The 19,415-nt window shown below is 40.2% G+C and overlaps 1 protein-coding gene across 1 annotated transcript in view; it reads left to right on the top strand.

The window, feature by feature from the left end:
• The window catches only part of LGR5 (leucine rich repeat containing G protein-coupled receptor 5), a 128,074-nt gene that overhangs the window by 79,357 nt on the left and 29,302 nt on the right, over window positions 1–19,415 (top strand). The window contains exon 4 of the mRNA XM_042947177.1: window positions 5,047–5,118. Coding sequence (XP_042803111.1) covers window positions 5,047–5,118 — 72 coding nt within the window. The remainder of the gene's footprint in view (window positions 1–5,046; window positions 5,119–19,415) is intronic.

Consider the following 19,415-nt stretch of genomic DNA (forward strand, 5'->3'; position numbering starts at 1 on the left):
CTTTATCCCGTGGCTGGTGAGTTCAAGCCCTGCCTAGGGTTCTGTCCCGACAGCTCAGAGCCTGGAGCCTGATTCTGCATCTCCTTCTCTTTGCCCCTCCCTCACTTGTGCTCGCGCGTGCTCTCTCTCTCTCTCTTGATCTCTCTCAAAAATAAATAAACATTAAAAGAATTAATTAAAAGAAATATGCAGCCATTCTTTGTCTCTAGAGAAGGTGGAAAATTTTCTTTTCTCACCCATATGTGAATGATAAAAACGAAGCCAAAAGTGCCTAAACCCATATTCAGTTCATGGTGCTTTCTGCTTCTATTGGATGCACAGAATAAAGGAGTATTTGCAAAAGAAATCAGCAGCTATGTTGTGAATGCTTTCTGTTTTAATTGCACTCCAAAGTGCTGTAAACCCTTTCATTGTTTTGTCTCCCACTAGGATATCTTAAACAAAAACAGAATTTTCTAATTAACTTACTGGAGACTTGTGGAGATAACTTGTGCTTGTTTTGTCATTTAAAAGTAATTAAACAGGGGCGCCTGGGTGGCTCAGTCGGTTGAGCGTCCGACTTCGCTCGGGTCACGATCTCACGGTCCAGTGAGTTCGAGCCCCGCATCAGGCCCTGTGCTGACAGCTCAGAGCCTGGAGCCTGCTTCCGATTCTGTGTCTCCCTCTCTCTTCGGCCCTCCTCCCGTTCATGCTCTGTCTCTCTCTGTCTCAAAAATAAATAAAAATGTTAAAAAAAAAAAAAAAAGTAATTAAACAGAAGTTCTTTAGTTTAGGGAGAGATCAGGACTTAAGTGATTTCTAAATTATATTTTTGGTATTTTACTTGTAGAAGTAGTTCAAAAATTAAATTGCTGGGAGGTAGTTCAGGAGTAGCTTTAAAAATTATCATTAGCAAAGTTCATATAAGTACTGTTTTCTGAAACCAGATATATAAAACTTTGGAGAAACTTTGCCACTGTTTAATGGAGGAAAACCATCTGAGTATCTCTTATCCTCTACTCCAATTTTCCAGTTGTTTTAGGAAGACCACATTTTAATAGTTTCACTCTTTGGTTAGAAAGCGTAGAAGGACTATTCAATACTTTATAGAGTAATATATCACCTACAAAGTTTAGACATCAATGAAGTCTATTATCTGAATCTTACCAACATTCACATTTATCACTCAATTAGTGAGTGACTTAGAAAACATTTCTGTGAAGGTAAAATTCTATAATATATTAAAACTACTTGGAAAAGTATAAAATAATATAGAAATGTAAAATTTTAATACTCAAGTAAATTATGTAAAATATGGAATTGAAGCTATAATTTTACCAATTCCTTAACAGATAAGTGAAATGTGAGATCTTCCTAAAACTTGACTTTTCTCATAAGGAACAATGGGGCACCTGGGTGGCTCAGTTCGTTGAGTGTCTGACTCTTGATTTCCGCTCCGGTCATGATCTGATGAACCATGAGATCAAGCACCACTTTGGGCTCTGCACTGTCAGCCTGCTTGGAATTAATTCTCTCCTTCTCTCTCTCTCTGCCCCTTCCCTGGTTGAGCCCTCTCTCTCACTCTCTCTCTCTCTCTCTCTCTCAAAATAAATAAATAAACTTAAAAAAAAAGGAACCAATACATTTGACACTCTTGATTTATGAAATGTTAGTTGAGTTCAAGTTTAATAATGAAATTACTTCAGTAAAACTATTAGGATACAAGTGACATAATTATATTCCTTAGTAAACAGAATCTCAGCCATGATAAGAAAAGTGTAAGTTTTATGACCTCTAAAGTATTTTCGTGTCTTATTTGTATACACACTCATATTTGTATATATGAAAGTATTACAAATACTTTCATATTTTTAATCCTCAAACACCTTATCTACCAGATGATATTATTCTATTCTCATTATACATGTAAATGACAAATGGTCAGGGAGAGTAAATGGTTTGCTCTCAGAGACTTAAAACATAGGCCTTATCAAGGGTGCCTGGGTGGCTCAATCAGTGGGTGTCTGACTTCAGCTCAGGTCATGATCTCACAGCTGGTGGGTTAGAGCCTCGTGTCGGGCTCTGTGCTGACAGCTCAGAGCCTGGAGCCTGCTTCAGATTCTGTGTCTCCGTCTCTCTCTGCCCCTTTCCTGCTAGCACTCTGTCTGTGTCTCTCTTTCAGAAATAAGTAAACATTAAAAAAAATTTTTTTTAACTTAAGACTTCTCTCCAAGCTCATTGCAGCCTCAAGTTGTGAAAATACTCCAGTGGAAGCAATTTAAGATAGCACAGGCGTGTGCGTGAGTGTGTGCTGCCTTACTGTGCAGCACCAGTATCACCTGGAAGTTTGCTAGAAACACAGGTTCTCTGGCTCCTACCCAGACCTACGGAACCAGAAACTTTGAGGGTGGGGCCCAGCAGGCTGTGCTTTAACAAGCCTTCCAATGGATACTGATGAACACAGAAGTCTGAGAACCACTGGCACGGATTTTTTTTCCCCATTTTACTTTCTGGTTAATTAAAATGTCACATCCAGTACAATCCCATTATATTGTTAGTTTTGAGAAGGGAGTCTATCAATTCATACAAAAAGGGTCAGCCTTCATTGAATGCTTACCACACAGCAGGTATTGTTCTGTGTACCTTCACCCATCGGATCATAACAGTAAGCCCTGGGGGTGGGCATTATCACTGGTCACCGAGAAGTTGAGAACTTGGACGATTTCCCTGAGGCCACACTGCTAGGGGCAGGGACGGGGTAGACAGATTGGAGAACCCATACTCTTACCCATACCTTAATCATGCCATATACCGTACAACCTGAGAATTTGCACATTCACCAAATACGTCTCAAGGTAATGCTGCAAGGTGTCGTAGAAAGTGCATCAAGTCTGGAGTTAGACACACCTGGGGTTGGGTCCCCAGCCAGTCATCTAATGGAAAGAAACTTCCATTGCAGAGGTGAAGGAACCAGACAAACTGTTTCAGAGATCCAGATATAGGTTTGTGACCTAATAAGTAGAGGCTTTTCTGTAAAATGGCTGCTTTCTTAAAATGGTCTTCTGCCTTTGGCTTACGTAGACCACGAAATACTGGGAGAACGGATGCAAAATTATTGCCTTATAAATATTTTTTTTTTTTTAATTTTTTTTTAACGTTTATTTATTTTTGAGACAGAGAGAGACAGAGCACAAACAGGGGAGGGGCAGAGAGAGAGGGAGACACAGAATCTGAAACAGGCTCCAGGCTCTGAGCTGTCAGCACAGAGCCCGACGCGGGGCTCGAACTCACGGACTGCGAGATCGTGACCTGAGCCGAAGTCGGCCGCTTAACCAACTGAGCCACCCAGGTGCCCCTAAATATTTATGAATAAAATAGCAAAATATGAGGAATCTAATGGGAATTTTTTTCCATGCTATTTCCCTACTAACAATGATAGATATTTATTTCTTTGTTGCCAGCTGCTTCTGTTCTGTAGTCATGCTCTGAAAAGAACAGTTGAACCCAGGCAAGCAAAAGCTCAATACTTCACAAAAAGAATTTAATTTACATTAAAATATGGCTACACAAGAAAGAAGATCTTGAATAGCTTCCTGCTGTATCCATATTTCCATTTTGTCTAATTTATACAGTCCTCAGAGTGGTCCTTTAAAAACATAAATAAAACAAGTGTTGGTGAGGATATGGAGAAAAAGGAACCCTCTTGCACTGTTGGTGGGAATGTCAACAGTATAGCCACCGTGGAAAACAGTATGGAGGTTCCTCAGAAAATTAAAAATAGAACTACCATGTGATCCAATAATTTCATTACGGGTATTTACCCAAAGATAACAAAAACACTAATTCAAAAAGATACACGCACCCCTGTGTTTATTGCAGCATTAGATACAATAGCCAAATTATGGGAGCAACCTAAGTATTCATCAATAGAGAAGTGGATAAAGGGTGCGTGTGTGTGTGTGTGTGTGTGTGTGTGTGTGTGTGAATATTATGCAGCCATGAAAAGGATGAGATCTGCCATTTGAGACCATATGGATAGACTGAGAGAGTATTATCTAAGTGAAATAAATAAGACTCGGAAAGACAAATACCATGATTCTACTCATAAGTGGAATCTCAAAAAAGTGAATAAACAACAAAAAAACAAAAAAAAAATACAGATTCAGACCTATAAATACAGAAGACAAACTGATGGTTGCCAGAGGGGAGAAGGATGGGGGTGTGAGCCAAATCAATGAAGGGAAGTGGGAGATAAGGTCTTCCAGTTATGGGATGAATAAGTCACAGGAATATAAGGCACAATACATTCAGTGATCTTGTGATAGCAATGTATGGGGATAGACGGTTGCTACACTTGTGGCAAACATAGCATAATGTATAAACCTGTCAAATCTGTAAGTTGTACAGTTGAAACTAATGTTACATTGGACATCAACTGTACTCAAATTTTTAAAAAAAGAAAAACATAAATAAGATCATGTCATTTCCCTATAAACCGTTCAACAAGAGTTTCTTGTCACACTTAAAATAAAGCCTCATTGTGGCCTGCAAGTCCTCCATGAGACAGCTTCAGTCTCTCCCAACCTCTTGCTCTCACTCGCTCCTCCTCACAAGTGATCCTTTGCTGCTCCTTGAACAAATCAAGCGAGCTCTGGCCTCGGGGCCTTTGCACTTACTCCTCCCTCTTCTCAGAAACTCTTCCCAGATGTTCACAGGATTTGCTCCATGACTCCATTCTGGTCTCCGCTCAAGTATCAACTCCTAAGAAAGATCTTCCCTGACCACCTTTAAAATAAAAATCTCAACCCTTGTATCTATCTATCCCAAATCCATATTTTGTTTTTTATTCATAGTACCTACCATTTGCCTGATGGCATATACTCACCCATTAATTTTTAATTATCTTTCATTCCACATAGGAATTCAAGCTCCCCAAAGGCCAAGGCTTTGTCTGATGCTCTGCTGTTTCCCTGACACTTACAACAGAGCCTGGAAGTGCTGTGGCCAGTTATTATTGATTACTGTTAACTTTCTTTAACATTTTTCTTCATTTGTTTTCACGTGCAGTATGCTGCAGAATAATCACCTAAGACAGGTACCGGCGGGAGCACTGCAGAATTTGCGAAGCCTTCAGTCCCTGTAAGTACAGTTTAAATTGCAAAATGTTCTCAGGACCAATATGGGAAGGAGCAATGAAATGTCCAAATGACCATTTTCATCAACTCCTTGGTTGGGGACCCTAGCTAAATAAGTTGTGAGTGAATGAGACTTTTCATTATGGCAACAACCCTTTGAATCTTCATTAAACAATACGGGGTGGGGGGGACCAGTGTTGGAGTTCGGATTTTCAGATCAGACACTCAATCATAGCACCTGCAGTGAAAAGCCTCTTATATATGCTGGTATCACAGGACAGAATCTTGCAGATCCAAGATCTTGTCCTGCATTCTCCTGTAGTATTTTGTTCCTGAGTTCAAATCAGAAATAATGCTTTCTCCTCTTGTCTAGAAAAATCTAGATAAGATTGGAATCTTCAATTTATTCCATTTCTAGATGATCTGAGCTGACTTGTAATGAAACTTTTGCTGAGTCAAGGGAAGGAAAAATAAGATGAAAACAGAGAGAAGCAAGCCATACGAGACTCTTAAATACAGAAAACAAACTGAGGGTTGCTGGAAGGGAGGAGGGGCTAAATGGGTGATGAGCATTAAGGAAGGCAGTTGTTAGGATGAGCACTGGGTGTTATATGTAAGCAATGAATCACTGGGTTCTACTCCTGAAACCAAGACTACACCGTATGTTAACTAACTTGAATTTAAATGAATTTTTAAAATGACTTAATCTTTAAGGTTCTGTATATACATCAGGGGTCCTCAAATCAGTGAGCTAAGATCTAATGGTATATCTTAAAGTCTCACTGCACAGCTTCCCCATCACCACACCCAAACATACAAACATACTCACAAACAATCCCACTGACACACAGACACATACAGACACATGAACATACACAGCACTGGGGTTATTTTTCCTTATTCTGAGTATACAAGTTTTCTATCAGGAGTTTCCACTCTTCATTGACTTAGAATCTCTGAATAAGTAAAAATTAGTTATTTCCCACAAAAAGAACTTTCATACCACCTGGACATTTTAGAGCTTGGGTTGTAAGCAAGTGTTTACAGTGACTGTTTGGCAAGACTGTGCCGTGAGTAGGTGGTCAGTAAATCTTCATCTCCTGAGAATGTGTAAGTGCTCGCAATATATCGCATGATTTCCAATATATGCATGTGTAATATGTGCTTTTATCTTACTTACACTGAAAGTCCTCATCTGTCAAACAAAATACTGGTTTCTGGTCTGGAATGATGAGGGAGATGCATTTAAAAAGCACGTAAATATTGCAGACTCTAGTTGAAAAGTATCTTAAAGAAGCCATCGGTTAATAGTTACATAGCATTTGTTTAATGCCTTTTACTGAGGTGATACAAGAGGAGGAGAAACATGAGATTGAAGATGATACTTTCCTCCTTTGATCTTTTTTTGTTGTGGTTGTTCTTTTAATGAAAGCAAATCTGTGCTTGAGACCATTTTAAGCTTTGTAGTCCAGTCAAACAAAGTGACTTCCTAGGTTTTCACGAGCCTATAGATAAACAAGCCCACAAGGGCCCCTTTGTGGCATGGCGATAGGTCTGTTGCATTTTCAGGGGCTCCTTAATGACATCACAGTATCACTCCTCCTTTGTTACACAAGCATTTTCCTGAAGGAAAGAAGCAGTCAGAAGGCAAAACACTCTCAAGTTGGGTTGTCTGCATCAGGGCACGGGGTCTAGTGGCCGCATTGAAAAACGAGATAATAGCAGTAGCCAATAGGAACTTTAAACAGCTGTGAGGCAGGCAGAAGATAGAAGGATAAGAGTTGGTAACCAAAAGCCCCTATCAGCTGAAAGAAGATCACAAACAGAACACCCAGCAAAGTGAACTCTTTGAGAAAGAGAAAACCATGAATCTTTTGTTCACTTGAACTGGGCGGTGCCTCCCTGATAAAGGTGTTCAGATTTGGTTTCTTACCGTCTGGAGATTCACTGTTCACCAGGTGTCTCTTGCCTTATGGTTTCTGATTCACAAACACAATTGTGTTTGAAACCTTATAAGTATGTGTTCCCTGTGAAAAAGCCAAGGGTTAACTTTCTAGTATGATGTTTATCGCATCCAGATAGATACTCGGCCCCCGGTGCATGCTGAATTTTATCGGCTGACTGTGTAATGTTTGTCCAGCGGTCCCTTTGCCCGGAGCGCAGACAAGCCCATGTGAGGCGCTGAATGTTGGCACTGTGTGCTACCGCGCCACATTTTCTCATGGTTTTTTGTGCTGCTTTGATACAAGAGTTAAGATTGGACAAAAAGTGTTATAAACATAGACTCTAACCACCAACCGCACAGACACTGTATTGTACCAGCTGAAAGAGCCCCTATGGGGTGTGTGGGTTTGGGCCACAGTGAACCCTTGTAAAGTTTTGCCGTCGTCCCAGACTGGAGATGTTTAATGGTACTTCTCCCGCTTCCTTCACGCGGTTCCAAAAATGAAACCGTCAGGTTTTGTTTTGTTTTTTAAATGTTTATTCATTTTTGAGAGAGTGCGTGCACGCAAGTGGGGGAGGGGCAGAAAGAAAGGGGGACAGAGGATCCGAAGCAGGCTCTGTGCTCGCAGCAGAAAGCCTGACACGGGGCTCAAACCCACAAACTCTGAGATCACGACCTGAGCCAAAGTCAGAAGTTTAACTGAGCCACCCAGGCGCCCCGAAAGCATCAGTTTTGAGACTAGTGATCATTACATGATTGCATTACATGAATGCATTACATGAATGCAAACATGCATTCCTCTTCCGGTCTCCATTCATTGTGCATGCTTTCAGGCCACTTCTGTATCAGTACAAGTAACAAAGAGGATGAGACCTGCCTCATCGTCCATGCTGCCCACACCTGGGAGGCCTCCACTCTGTCACTCGGCTTTTCTTGAACTATAGTCAACTTTTAGACTATCACTCGGCCCTTTTTCTAATGTTTCCTCTTTTTTTCTGTCCCTGGAATTCACTGTTTCTCTTCACTTTGTTATTTTCCTTGTCTTACACATTCGCTCTTTAAGCTGCACTCCAACCTCCACAGGAGCTGTGAGTGCATCACCCCCCTACATGCCTGGCCTTGTAATCTCCAAAGGGGATTTCTCAACCCTGGCTGCAAAGAAGAGTCATCTGGACAGGCCCAAAGCCCAAGGCTGCACTCTCTGAGTGTTTTCTAACTGGTTCCATTATACCGTTAAGTGCTTCTTAACTGAACGTTGGGAAAACTCGTGTCAGGCAGCACTTCTTCAGATGTTCTGCAAATATTCCCCTGAGCTATTTTCAAACCTGAAATAATCACATAATCCATACTTTGCATTCCAGTGTGAACTGAAAAGGTACTCGGAATATGAAATAAAAGTCTGGGATTGCATTGTTTGTGTTTAATTGAAACAGCTCATACATACCTGCCTATTAAGTCTACTGACGATCTGGGGCAGATAAAGACAGGAGGCCACATGCTGTGTGGATAGCACACCCTACTATCCGAATGTGTTTGTCACGGCACCAACACCTCCCAGATATAGAGGACAGAATGCTGGGCCTCATCTCTGACTTACTTAATCAAAAACTTCATTTCAACAAAATCCTCCGGGGATTTGTATGGCCAACACATTTGAGAAATTAAGTGTTTTATTGTGCTATGACACAGACAAGTGGTCTACCAACCAAGTGGCTGATAAGTACCGAAATAGATCCAGTATACTTTGCCCCACCATATAGACTTGGCTTCATTGAATATAGTTTGAGAAACTTGATACATTAAAATTGGTCACATTGCTGTGAGGAAGCAACAAATTGTACTCACGTTTCAAGAGATGTAATTTTCATTTATTTTACATAAACAAAAGATATTTGGCCTTGTTCATAATGAAAACACATAGGTACGTTTGTGTTCTTTTAACTCTCTCCTGATGTTTACAAATTGCTTGTCTAAAGAATAAGAGGTCAAGCCCATGTGCCAGAGCCCAATAGCCCAGAGCCTGCCCCTGTACAATATGTATGTTTGCTTCTGACATGGTAATGACTGCCCAGACACCAGTTGGATTTTTTGTAATGTAATCAAATATAACTTAATTTCCTTTCTGTTTTTTTGGAAGGGAATAGGAAATGTAATCAGAACTCACAATGAGTTGTATTTCACCAAGAAACTTTTGGCATTATAGACATTTGAGGACTAGGTTCAGATTACAACGATTTGATGGAAACTCAAAACTTAACCCTCCCCTGACCTCATACCTTTGTATCTGTAGCTAAAAAATCGATCTATGGGGAAAAAAATCGTTACTTCATTTGTTGATAGTCATCAATGACGTTCAGTCATCTCACTGTCATTAGTGAAGTTCAAGGTGATCAAAGAGAATGACATATTCATCTTTGCCCAGTTAACCAGAGTATTATTTCATACATGTTGGTTTTCATTTCAAGTTCCCACTAGAGAAACAAATTGGGTTGGTACATAGAAAATAAAAGAATCAGACATATCTTTGGTATTGTCTCTAGTCTCCAATTAGAACACCAATTGGTGTTCATCTTCAGGGTGTAAGACATTGTTTTAAAACCTAAAAAGAAAGAAAAAAAAATAAATAAATAAAAAAAAAAAAAATAAAACCTAAAAAGAACATGTAATTCTTGCCTGGAACGTGATCAGCCTGTGCATCTTGTGATAGCAGCTTCAGGGCTACCGACTCCTCTGCCCCTGAGCCCTGTGAAATGTTAATAATGTCACCCAGACTCTTCGTGGTAAGGTTTTGCTGATAATAGTCCTCAAAGAGAGTAAGAGAAAGAGATGAGGAGAGGCAGGGTTCATAGTGCTGGGCAGAAAATAAGGCAAGCCTAGAACCAGCCCCAGTTTTCTCCCATGAACATCCAGGAGCCTATTCAGTTTCAGACCTTGGATAAAGAATGGGAAGGAAGTAACAAAAGACAAGGAGGTGTAAGCAGACAAAAAAAAGTAGAGTGAGCTAACCAAGAGAATAAGATTAAAAGATCAAAGAGGTTAAACACACACACACACACACACACACACACACACACACACACACAATGGTTTTAGTATTAGTGACATTATTCTTCCCACTAAAATAGTCTCCACAAAGAGAAATTACAAGCTTACACGATAAAAATGCATGTTCAATAAATAAAATTTTGGTTTAGTTTGGTTTTTTTCACCAAAGTGCCAGCATAGCAAGTACGTCTTGGGATGGAGGTGGACTTTGGTGTTCCAGAGGCCAAGGGTTTTGTCTAGTGCACCATTAGGAGGTCATTTCATAGAACCACGTGCAAACCAGCACCCAATGCATTGTTATGAGAAGTTTTCCTTGTCTCCCTCCCCGATTAAACAGCAGGAGAAAACTATTTTCAAGGTAAAGCCCTTTCTACACAGTGTCTATAGCAAGAGAGAACTCAAATTGGAGCGCAGTCCTCAGAATCATGTATGGGAAAAAAATGGGAATACGTAATGCAAGACCCCATGTACAAACCATTCATACATCAGTCTATCTGCCAGTGCTCTGATTAAAATCGTACATGTGACAGTCACATCAGATAGGTAAATAACTAAAAGAGAACATAGATGTTATAAATGAGAAGTAGAATACCACTTTTCTCAGTCTTGTGATGTGAAATGAAGGTTACCTTTGGAAGTGGGTTAAACTCTTCGGAGAAGCTAAAGGGATGGCACCAATGGAAGGTATACTGTTTGTAAAAAGGCACATAAAGAGGGGTGCCTGGGTGGCTCAGTCGGTTAAGCATCTGACTCTTAATTTCGGCTCAGGTCATAATCTCACGGTTCGTGAGTTCGAGGCCTGAGTCAGACTCTGTGCTGACAGTGTGGAGCCTGCTTGGGATTCTCTCTCTCATCCTCTCTCTTTGCCCTTCTCCCTCTCAAAATAAATAAATAAACTTTAAAAAAAAAAAAAAAAGAAGCAATAAAGCATGGGAACACTGCCAGGACAAAATCAGAAACACCCAGGGTGTTTAAACCCACATGGTTATCAAAGCAGCAGCAGCTGTTTATGAAGCACCTTCTTCATTCCACTCATCCTCAGACAAGGAGGAGTCACATGAGGTAGGAGCTGAGATTACCCCTTCCTTAGTGATGATGAAGCAGAAAGCTCAAAGATGTTAAATGACCTTCTCAAAGTCATATGGCTTGAAATGGAGTCAGTCTAGAAGTGAGTCTGGGATACGAACTCTGGTCTTCCTAGCACCAAAATCTGCCCATTTTACCACCATGCTCTCTCCCCTCCCTCCAAAATCTACTTCAGAGAATGGGCACACAGCAGGATGCACTAATGTGAGGGAAAGGAGCTTGACAGAATCACATCTTACTTCTAGACCTATGTTGTGAAGGTTTACAAAAAGAAAGAAATTTACAAAAAGAAGAAATTTCTGCAGGACAGAAATAAATAAGTTGAAGAAGAGAAGAGAACAATATTATTAATGTGTGGGCCAGTCTGCTTTTTTTAGTGTTTCCCTATGCTTTTGGTTGTCTGTTCCCTCATTACCTGTGAGGTAGAATTTGCCTCCACTTTCCTGATAAGGAAACTATAGGTGAGAAAAGAGTATCTTGTCCCTATTGCAAAGGTGAAAGTTGATCAGACAATGACAGGAGGGAAGAACATTCCAGACAGAGGGAACTACTTGTGCACTGCCTTGTAGTGGAGGTGGCTGGAGGCGAAGCTAGTACATGAAGAAGCAGAAACAAGCTCCTCGTGGCTGAAGCAGGAAGAGTCCTGTGTCACTAAGCTCTTCTTGTGCAAGAAGAGCTTAGTGAGACAGGTGGGGTCAGACACCTTGAAAGCCATTTGGGACATGCCAAGGATTTTAGCCTTTATTGTGAAGTCAATGGGAATCCACTGGAGGATAAAAGGCAGGGAAGGGCATGATTTGATCTGTGTTACTGAAATAGTCTAGGAGAGAAAGGAGAACTTTGTCAGGATGGGGGCAGTGGAGATGGTGAAGGGGAAATTGATTTGAGAACTATTTAGATGAAATTACCGGTGTTTGGTAAGGAACCGGCGATGAAGAACGATGGAGTAAGAGATGTCAGGATGATTCCTAAATTTCTGGTTTATAACCATGTGCTTAAGGAAGCCCATCACTGAGAACAGGAAACACCGGCAAAAAGCTATGTTTGGGGACAATGGAGGCGAACGATAATGAGTTTGGTCTTGAACGTGTGTGTTTGTGGAGGAACAACTGAGTAGAAATGTCACAAAGACAGCCTGAAATCCAGATCTGGATCTCAAAAAAGAGTGAAATTTAGGTTAGACCCTCCTACCATGTATTTGCCTTCACCTAACACCTCCTTGTAACGATTTGGTTGTCTGACTACACTTTAGGAAACATGCTGCATAAAGGTTGGATCAACACGCTTAGAAAACAGGCTCATGTCTGCCTGGTTTACTTACTGTTAGATCTCAAGCACCAGGAACAGTACCTGCAAAAACGCACACTCCAGAAACATTTATTGAACTGAACTAAAGCCTCAAACCCTAAGTGATGTCCTAAACATCTGCTTGGGATCAGCTCATCTCTCCCAGTTTGACTGTAGCCCACATTCCCTGATATCTCTGACTCCAAACTCTTATCTCTGTGCCTGGCTTTTTCTATCTGCCCTTCCTAAACTGAGAGTTGGACCCCAGTGGTTCCTTCAGGGATTTTGGAGTTGATCTGTCTACAAGATTTAGCTTTCTATTGTCTTAGCTGAGGACTCTCCACTTAAAGAATTCCAGGCCTTAAGGCAAACCAGTGGTTGCCAGAGGGCAGGTGGGAGTGGGGTGGGAGGGGATAAGCAAAGTAGGTGAAGGAGATGAAGAGGGGCAAACTTGCAGTTATAAAATAAATAAGTCACAGAGATGAAAAGTACAGTATAAGGAATGCAATCAGTAATGTCATAATGACAGTAGTATGGTGACAGTTGGTGACTACCCTTACCGTGGTGAGCACTGAGCGACACCTAATAACACTGTCTGTCAACTATACTTTAATAATGTTTTTTTTAAGGGCCCCTGGGTGGCTCAGTTGGTTAAGCAGCCAACTTCCTCAGGTCATGATCTCACAGTCTGGGAGTTTGAGCCCCGCATCGGGCTCTGTGCTGACAGCTCAGAGCCCGGAGCCTATTTCAGATTCTGTGTCTCCCTCTCTCTGACTCTCTCCTGTTCATGCTCTGTCTCTCTCTGTCTCAAAAATTAACGTTACAAAATTTTTTTTAATAATTTTTTTAAAGTGTAGGGTTTGGGGAAGAACCATAATGCTAAGTCTTGGAGGGTTGATGAGGTTCGAATAGGCAGGAAGTAGGGGATGCTTATGAATACAAGGCTCAGAAGTACTGTGGGAGGGAGCTAAATAGGGACAAGTTGACTAGGACAGAGAAATAGGAGAATAGCGTGGCCAGTGAAGGCGGATGGTGAACTTTGAATATCAGATGGGAAGTTTGGGTTTGAAGGGACGGTAATGTGGCAGAACCATGGATTCCTAACAGGGGAATGACATAGAGCATGGTTTGAGGGAGATTAATCTGGCAGCAGCCTACAGGATTAATTGAAGAGATAAGAGATCAAAGGCAAAAGGCCCAGCTCAGAGACTGTTGCAGTAATGCAGGTGTTAAGAGATAAGAGACTTAACTAGACAGTGGAAGTGGAGAGTTTTGGAGATAAAGATAAATGGAGAGGACTTGGTGAATGATTGGCTGGAAGGCAATGGAAGATTCAAAAAGGACCCCCAGATTTCAAACCCTGATGGTACCCGAGAGACTAATGGGGCCCTTGACCCCCCCACCCCAAAAAAAGTCTTTGTTTTCTATGGAGAAAAATGAAACTGGAGAAGTTAATGCTTGTGTTACTCGTCTCCTCGTTACAAAATTCACAGCAGCAATGACCTCTGAGAAAGGGAGCAACATACTGTAAATTGACTCTAAGATATTTCTCACTGGAGTCATGCACTCTCCAATGATGCCAGAAAGACAGGTTTGGTTCTGTTAGGCACTTCATCTAGCTGTTAGTCAAGCCAACCGACTAGTCTCTAAATTATTGCTCTTCAGTGAGCCTGTCGGTTTTATCTCTCCCCAAGCTGCAGAGATGAAAAAACTTTTTTACCTTTTCAGAAGTAAGTTTAAAGAGATCATTTTTCTTCCTGGTTTGCATTAAGTTTACCAATGAATAAGATGGAGAACAGAAAGGTAGAAGCAGAAATTCCCATTATATAAATTCATACGCTTAATGTCTTCCTAGGATATAAATGGGAAATTTCATTAAAAGGTAGAATCCCACATTGTGGTTACTCCATCAATATTAAATAACAATAAATAACAATAAAAATGACTCATTATTATGAAGAATTCATATAAATCAGCATTACTTCAGTCCATAAGAGTTCATATAGATAAAATTGTATCCCAATAGTATTATTATAATGATCTGACAAATTCAATTCCAGTGATCCACTGGTTTTGGTGCAATAAAATTTCCAGGCAGTAAATTTCACTGTAATAAATATTTTAGAGACCTTGTCAAATTGTATTCTATATAAGCTTGGAAATCCATAACTCTCATTTCATAGCAAAGTAAGATAATAATGGGAAATGCTTTCATTTCTTAAAATGTTATAAATGAACTAAATGATTGTGCTCTTTTGACTATTCATGAATTATTCAAAATGGCCTCACAAAATGTACAAATGTATGTACAAGTGAGTTTGTCATTTTTTTTAACTTACAAAGAAAAAAATGCTCATCCAAATATAAAATAGAAATGTCAGTGATGAAAATGCTATGCTTCGGCTTCTTTTTAATATATTTTTTAAATTTTTTATTTATTTTTATATTTTTCAATTTTTATTTAATCTATTTTTTTTAATTTACACCCAAGTTAGCATATAGTGCAGCAATGATTTCAGGAGTAGATTCCTTAATGCCCTTTACCCATTTAGCCCATCCCCCCTCCCACACCTCCTCCAGTAACCCTGTTTGTTCTCCATATTTAAGAGTCTCTTAAGTTGTCCCCCTCCTTAAGTTGTCCCCTCCCTGTTTTTATATTATTTTTGCTTCCCTTCCTTTATGTTCATCTGTTTTGTCTCTTAAAGTCCTCATATGAGTGAAGTCATATATTTGTCTTTCTCTGACTGACTAATTTCACTTAGCATAATACCCTCTAGTTCCATCCATGTTGTTGCAAATGGCAAGATTTCATTCTTTTTGATCGCCGAGTAATACTCCATTATATATATATACCACATCTTCTTTATCCATTCATCTGTCAGTGGACATTTGGGCTCTTTCCATACTTTGGCTATTGTTGATAGTGCTGCTATAAATATTGGGGTGCATGTGCCCGTTCGAAACAGCACACCTGTATCCTGTAGATAAATACCTAGTAGTGCAATTGCTGGGTCATAGGGTAGTTCTATTTTTAGTTTCTTGAGGAACCTCCATACTGTTTTCCAGAGTGGCTGCACCAGTTTGCATTCCCACCAGCAGTGCCAAAGAGATCCTCTTTCTCCATATCCTCGTCAACATCTGTTGTTGCCTGAGTTGTTAATGTTAGCCATTCTGACTGGTGAGGTGGTATCTCATTGGGGCTTTGATTTGTATTTCCCTGATGATGAGTGATGTTGCGCATTTTTTCATGTGTCGGTTGGCCATCTGGATGTCTTCTTTGGAGATGTGTCTATTCATGTCTTTTGCCCATTTCTTCACTGGATTATTGGTTTTTTGGGTGTTGAGTTTGATAAGTTCTTTATAGATTTTGGATACTAACTAACCCTTTATCTCATACGTCATTTGCAAATATCTTCTCCCATTCCGTCGGTTGCCTTTTAGTTTTGCTGATTGTTTCCTTCACTGTGCAGAAGCTTTTTATTTTGATGAGGTCCCAATAGTTCATTTTTGCTTTTGTTTTCCTTGCCTCCGGAGATGTGTTGAGTAGGAAGTTGCTGTGGCCAAGGTCAAAGAGGGTTTTCCCTGCCTTCTCTTCGAGGATTTTGATGGCTTCCTGTCTTACATTTAGGTCTTTCATCTGTTTTGAGTTTATTTTTGCATACGGTGTCAGAATGTGGTCCAGGTTCATTTTTCTGCATGTCGCTGCCCAGTTTTCCCAGCACCGCTTGCTGAAGAGACGGTTTTCATTCCATTGAATATTCTTTCCTGCTTTGTCAAAGATTAGTTGGCCATACTTTTGTGGGTCCATTTTTGGGTTCTCTATTCTGTTCCATTGATCTGAGTGTCTGTTCTTGTGCCAGAAAATGCTATGCTTCGTAATTCTGTTCACTGGAAGAATCCCCAGGAACTATACTCTACCTGCAGCTGCAATATTCTTCACACCTTTGACTTCTTTTTTCTCAAGTCATCTATGTTAATAATTGACATCATTACAGTCATGTCAGATATGGAATTAGCCAAGATCTATGGCTTATCTTTTGACTAACGCTTTCTTCCTTGTAGTTAATGTCTTATCAAAGACATTCTCAAACAGAGATATAAGCCTGTGTGATACACTGGCAAGGTACCATATTTGAGATCTATGTAAAGGTTCTTTTTCTGGAAAAACAATAGCAAGAATGATCTCATAGCTTCTATAATCCGTACAATAATGCCATTTATAAATCAAAAATTCCTTCCAGGAGTATGGAACAGATTGGCCAAATGTTTCTTTTGAAAGAGAAAACTTATAAAACTAAGGTTTTATACATGAAAATATTATGGAAAAAAACTTTAGACAGAAGACAATAAAGTGAGTTGGGGGTTTTTTGGCCAGTGCCTGACATAAGTGATTTTTTTGCTTGTTACCTTCTAAGTCTTCATCACATAGGATACACTGATATTATAGAACTGCATTCACAGGTAACATGCAGTTTTGTTTTATTTTTAGTTTACATAATACTGGATGACATTCATCCCCGCTCTTGCATGGTCTCCATCCGCTCAGTTGCCCAGAATGGAACATGGAGTCACAGTAGCTTTCTTGCCTCCCCCTGTGGCCACAGCTGACAAGTCACCACATTCTGTTGAGCCCACTTATTTAGCAATCCTCCCACCGGGCCTTCCTGTCCATCTCCATACTTCTTTCAGGCCCTCGTCTTTTCTCACCCTCATGACTACAACTGCCTTGGTCACTTACTTTCCCACCAGTCCATCTGCACAGTGCTATCAGAGCGATCTTTCCACAGCACATGAGGTAGCCAGTCGGGAGACAGTATAGCTGCCCACCCCAGAGAAACATTTTGATGTAGATTCTGCAGATTATTTGGAAGACAATGGGACATTGCTCATAGGTAGATAACCCAGAAATCTTCTGAAAGTAGTTATCCAGATTCTAAGTGCTTACCTTGGACACTCAAGAGTATTGAAGCCGGTCAGGATCTGGATGATCCTGACAAGGTCCCAGTGGTGAGGAGAGACAAATCCAGATCCACGAGGGACAGTCCCCTTGGCCAAGCAGTTTGCACAGCAGAATCCATTTGGTAGTTATGGAGTCCTCCAACCTCAAGCCCTCCCTCCAGAGAGGGAGTTATTGCAACATGTGCCCCAAAGTCATGACAGAACCATTTCTCATCGGTTGTAGTTCTCTAAGTAACACTGCCAAGACTCATACTTGATGAAAATTATGTTCATGCACCAGATGATGTCCTCGTTTTCCTCAGCCATGTTAGCCTTGTGAGCCTTTTTGGACGTTTGCTGGCCTAACACAGAAGATGCGTGCATCTTCTTTTCTCTGTGTTGGGAGGCTACCTACAACTTTAATCCAAACATGCAGTGTAGCTACTGAATTTACATGTGAAGGATTATGGTGAGTGGAAAATCAGCAGTCCCGCCAGCCCATATGACCCCCCAAAATGTCAGTCTCCTTTAGAGAGATTTGAAATTACAAAGGATAAGTTAAAGAAACTTTTAGAGGAAGGGGAAGCACTTCCTAAATGTGAAGATTTTTCTCAAATAATAACACCTAACATTTGTAGAGTGCTTCACTGTTTACAAAACACTTCCACATATGTTTTCTCTAATTTCCATGGCAATTCTGTGACCTGTTATGATTCTGCTTTACAGATATGAAAGTTGACCCTCAGAGAAATTAATCAGTGTGCCCCCAAATATCAAAATTAATAACTGACAGAGTCTTGACTCAATTTGTCTTAATTTTTCTAATTCAGTGCCCTTTCCAGTTTACCATATGTCTATTAAGTAACTAGTTGTTTGACATAAAAAGTAGCGTAGGGGCACCTGGATGGCTCAGTTGGTTAAGCTTCAGACTGTTGATGTTGGCTCAGGTCATGATCTTGCAGTTTGTGAGTTCAAGCTCCACATCGGGCTCTGCGCTGACAGTGGAGAGCCTGCTTGGTATTCTCTCTCCCCCTCTCTCTCTGCCCCTCCCCTGCTCATGCTATCTCTCAAAAATAAATAAATAAAACTTTAAAAAAAAAAAAGAAAGTAGTGTAAAATTTTATCTATCAGATTGCTGTAAGTTATACGTAACATAAGGAGCATAAAATGGGTGCCGTTTCCCTTATAGTGATTACTTTTCTGAATGCATTTCAAGATCATAATTAAGAAGTTTTATTTGTCTGAAAGATAGTCAGGCCATTCCCATTGTTAAAGTGTTTATTTGGCTACAGCTGTCTGCATCCAGGTTCTGTGCTACCTGTGTCACATTGCTGATAGATACTTAAGTGTCAAGATCATTGCTAAGAATTGTCTCTGAGAATGTGCTATCACATGTCACCACTTCTCCTTTGCCTTTGGAGTGAAGATGTTCTAGTCAGTAATGTATCAGGAACAAAACGATTGGCCCTTTGTGATTACACGTGCGCACATACACATGTGCATGCACACGCATGTAATTGTAATACTGAAGACCAAAAAAATGAGGATAACTTCTATTAAGTCTAATTGCAGATACCTCTTAATTATTTGTTATGGAAGATAAAAAAAGTAGCATTTTTCAGGGTCAAAATTCACTGACAATGCAGTACTCTTTTTAACCAACTTTTGACTAAGGCAAAATTTGAGTTCACCTCTTTTACTCTGAATGGTTTCCATGGTCATAAAACAAAAACACAAACTGTTAACCAGGCTCAAGTAATAATAATTTAAAATCCTTAAGGAGAATTACAATTTACAAAGCTGTGTCATACCCCTTCCTTCATCATAAAGCAATCTTATAAAATAGAGGGGTGTTACCCCCATTTTACGGGTGTGAAGGCTGAGATCTGTTGACTTGGCCATGATCACACAGCTACTATGTATATACTGGCTTAGATCTAAGATTTCTCATCCCAAATTCAGATTCTAAGCTGCCTACATGCGCGCACACACACACACAC

The sequence above is a fragment of the Panthera leo genome, chromosome B4 (genome assembly GCF_018350215.1).
Source record: "Panthera leo isolate Ple1 chromosome B4, P.leo_Ple1_pat1.1, whole genome shotgun sequence".
Lineage (NCBI taxonomy): Eukaryota > Metazoa > Chordata > Mammalia > Carnivora > Felidae > Panthera > Panthera leo.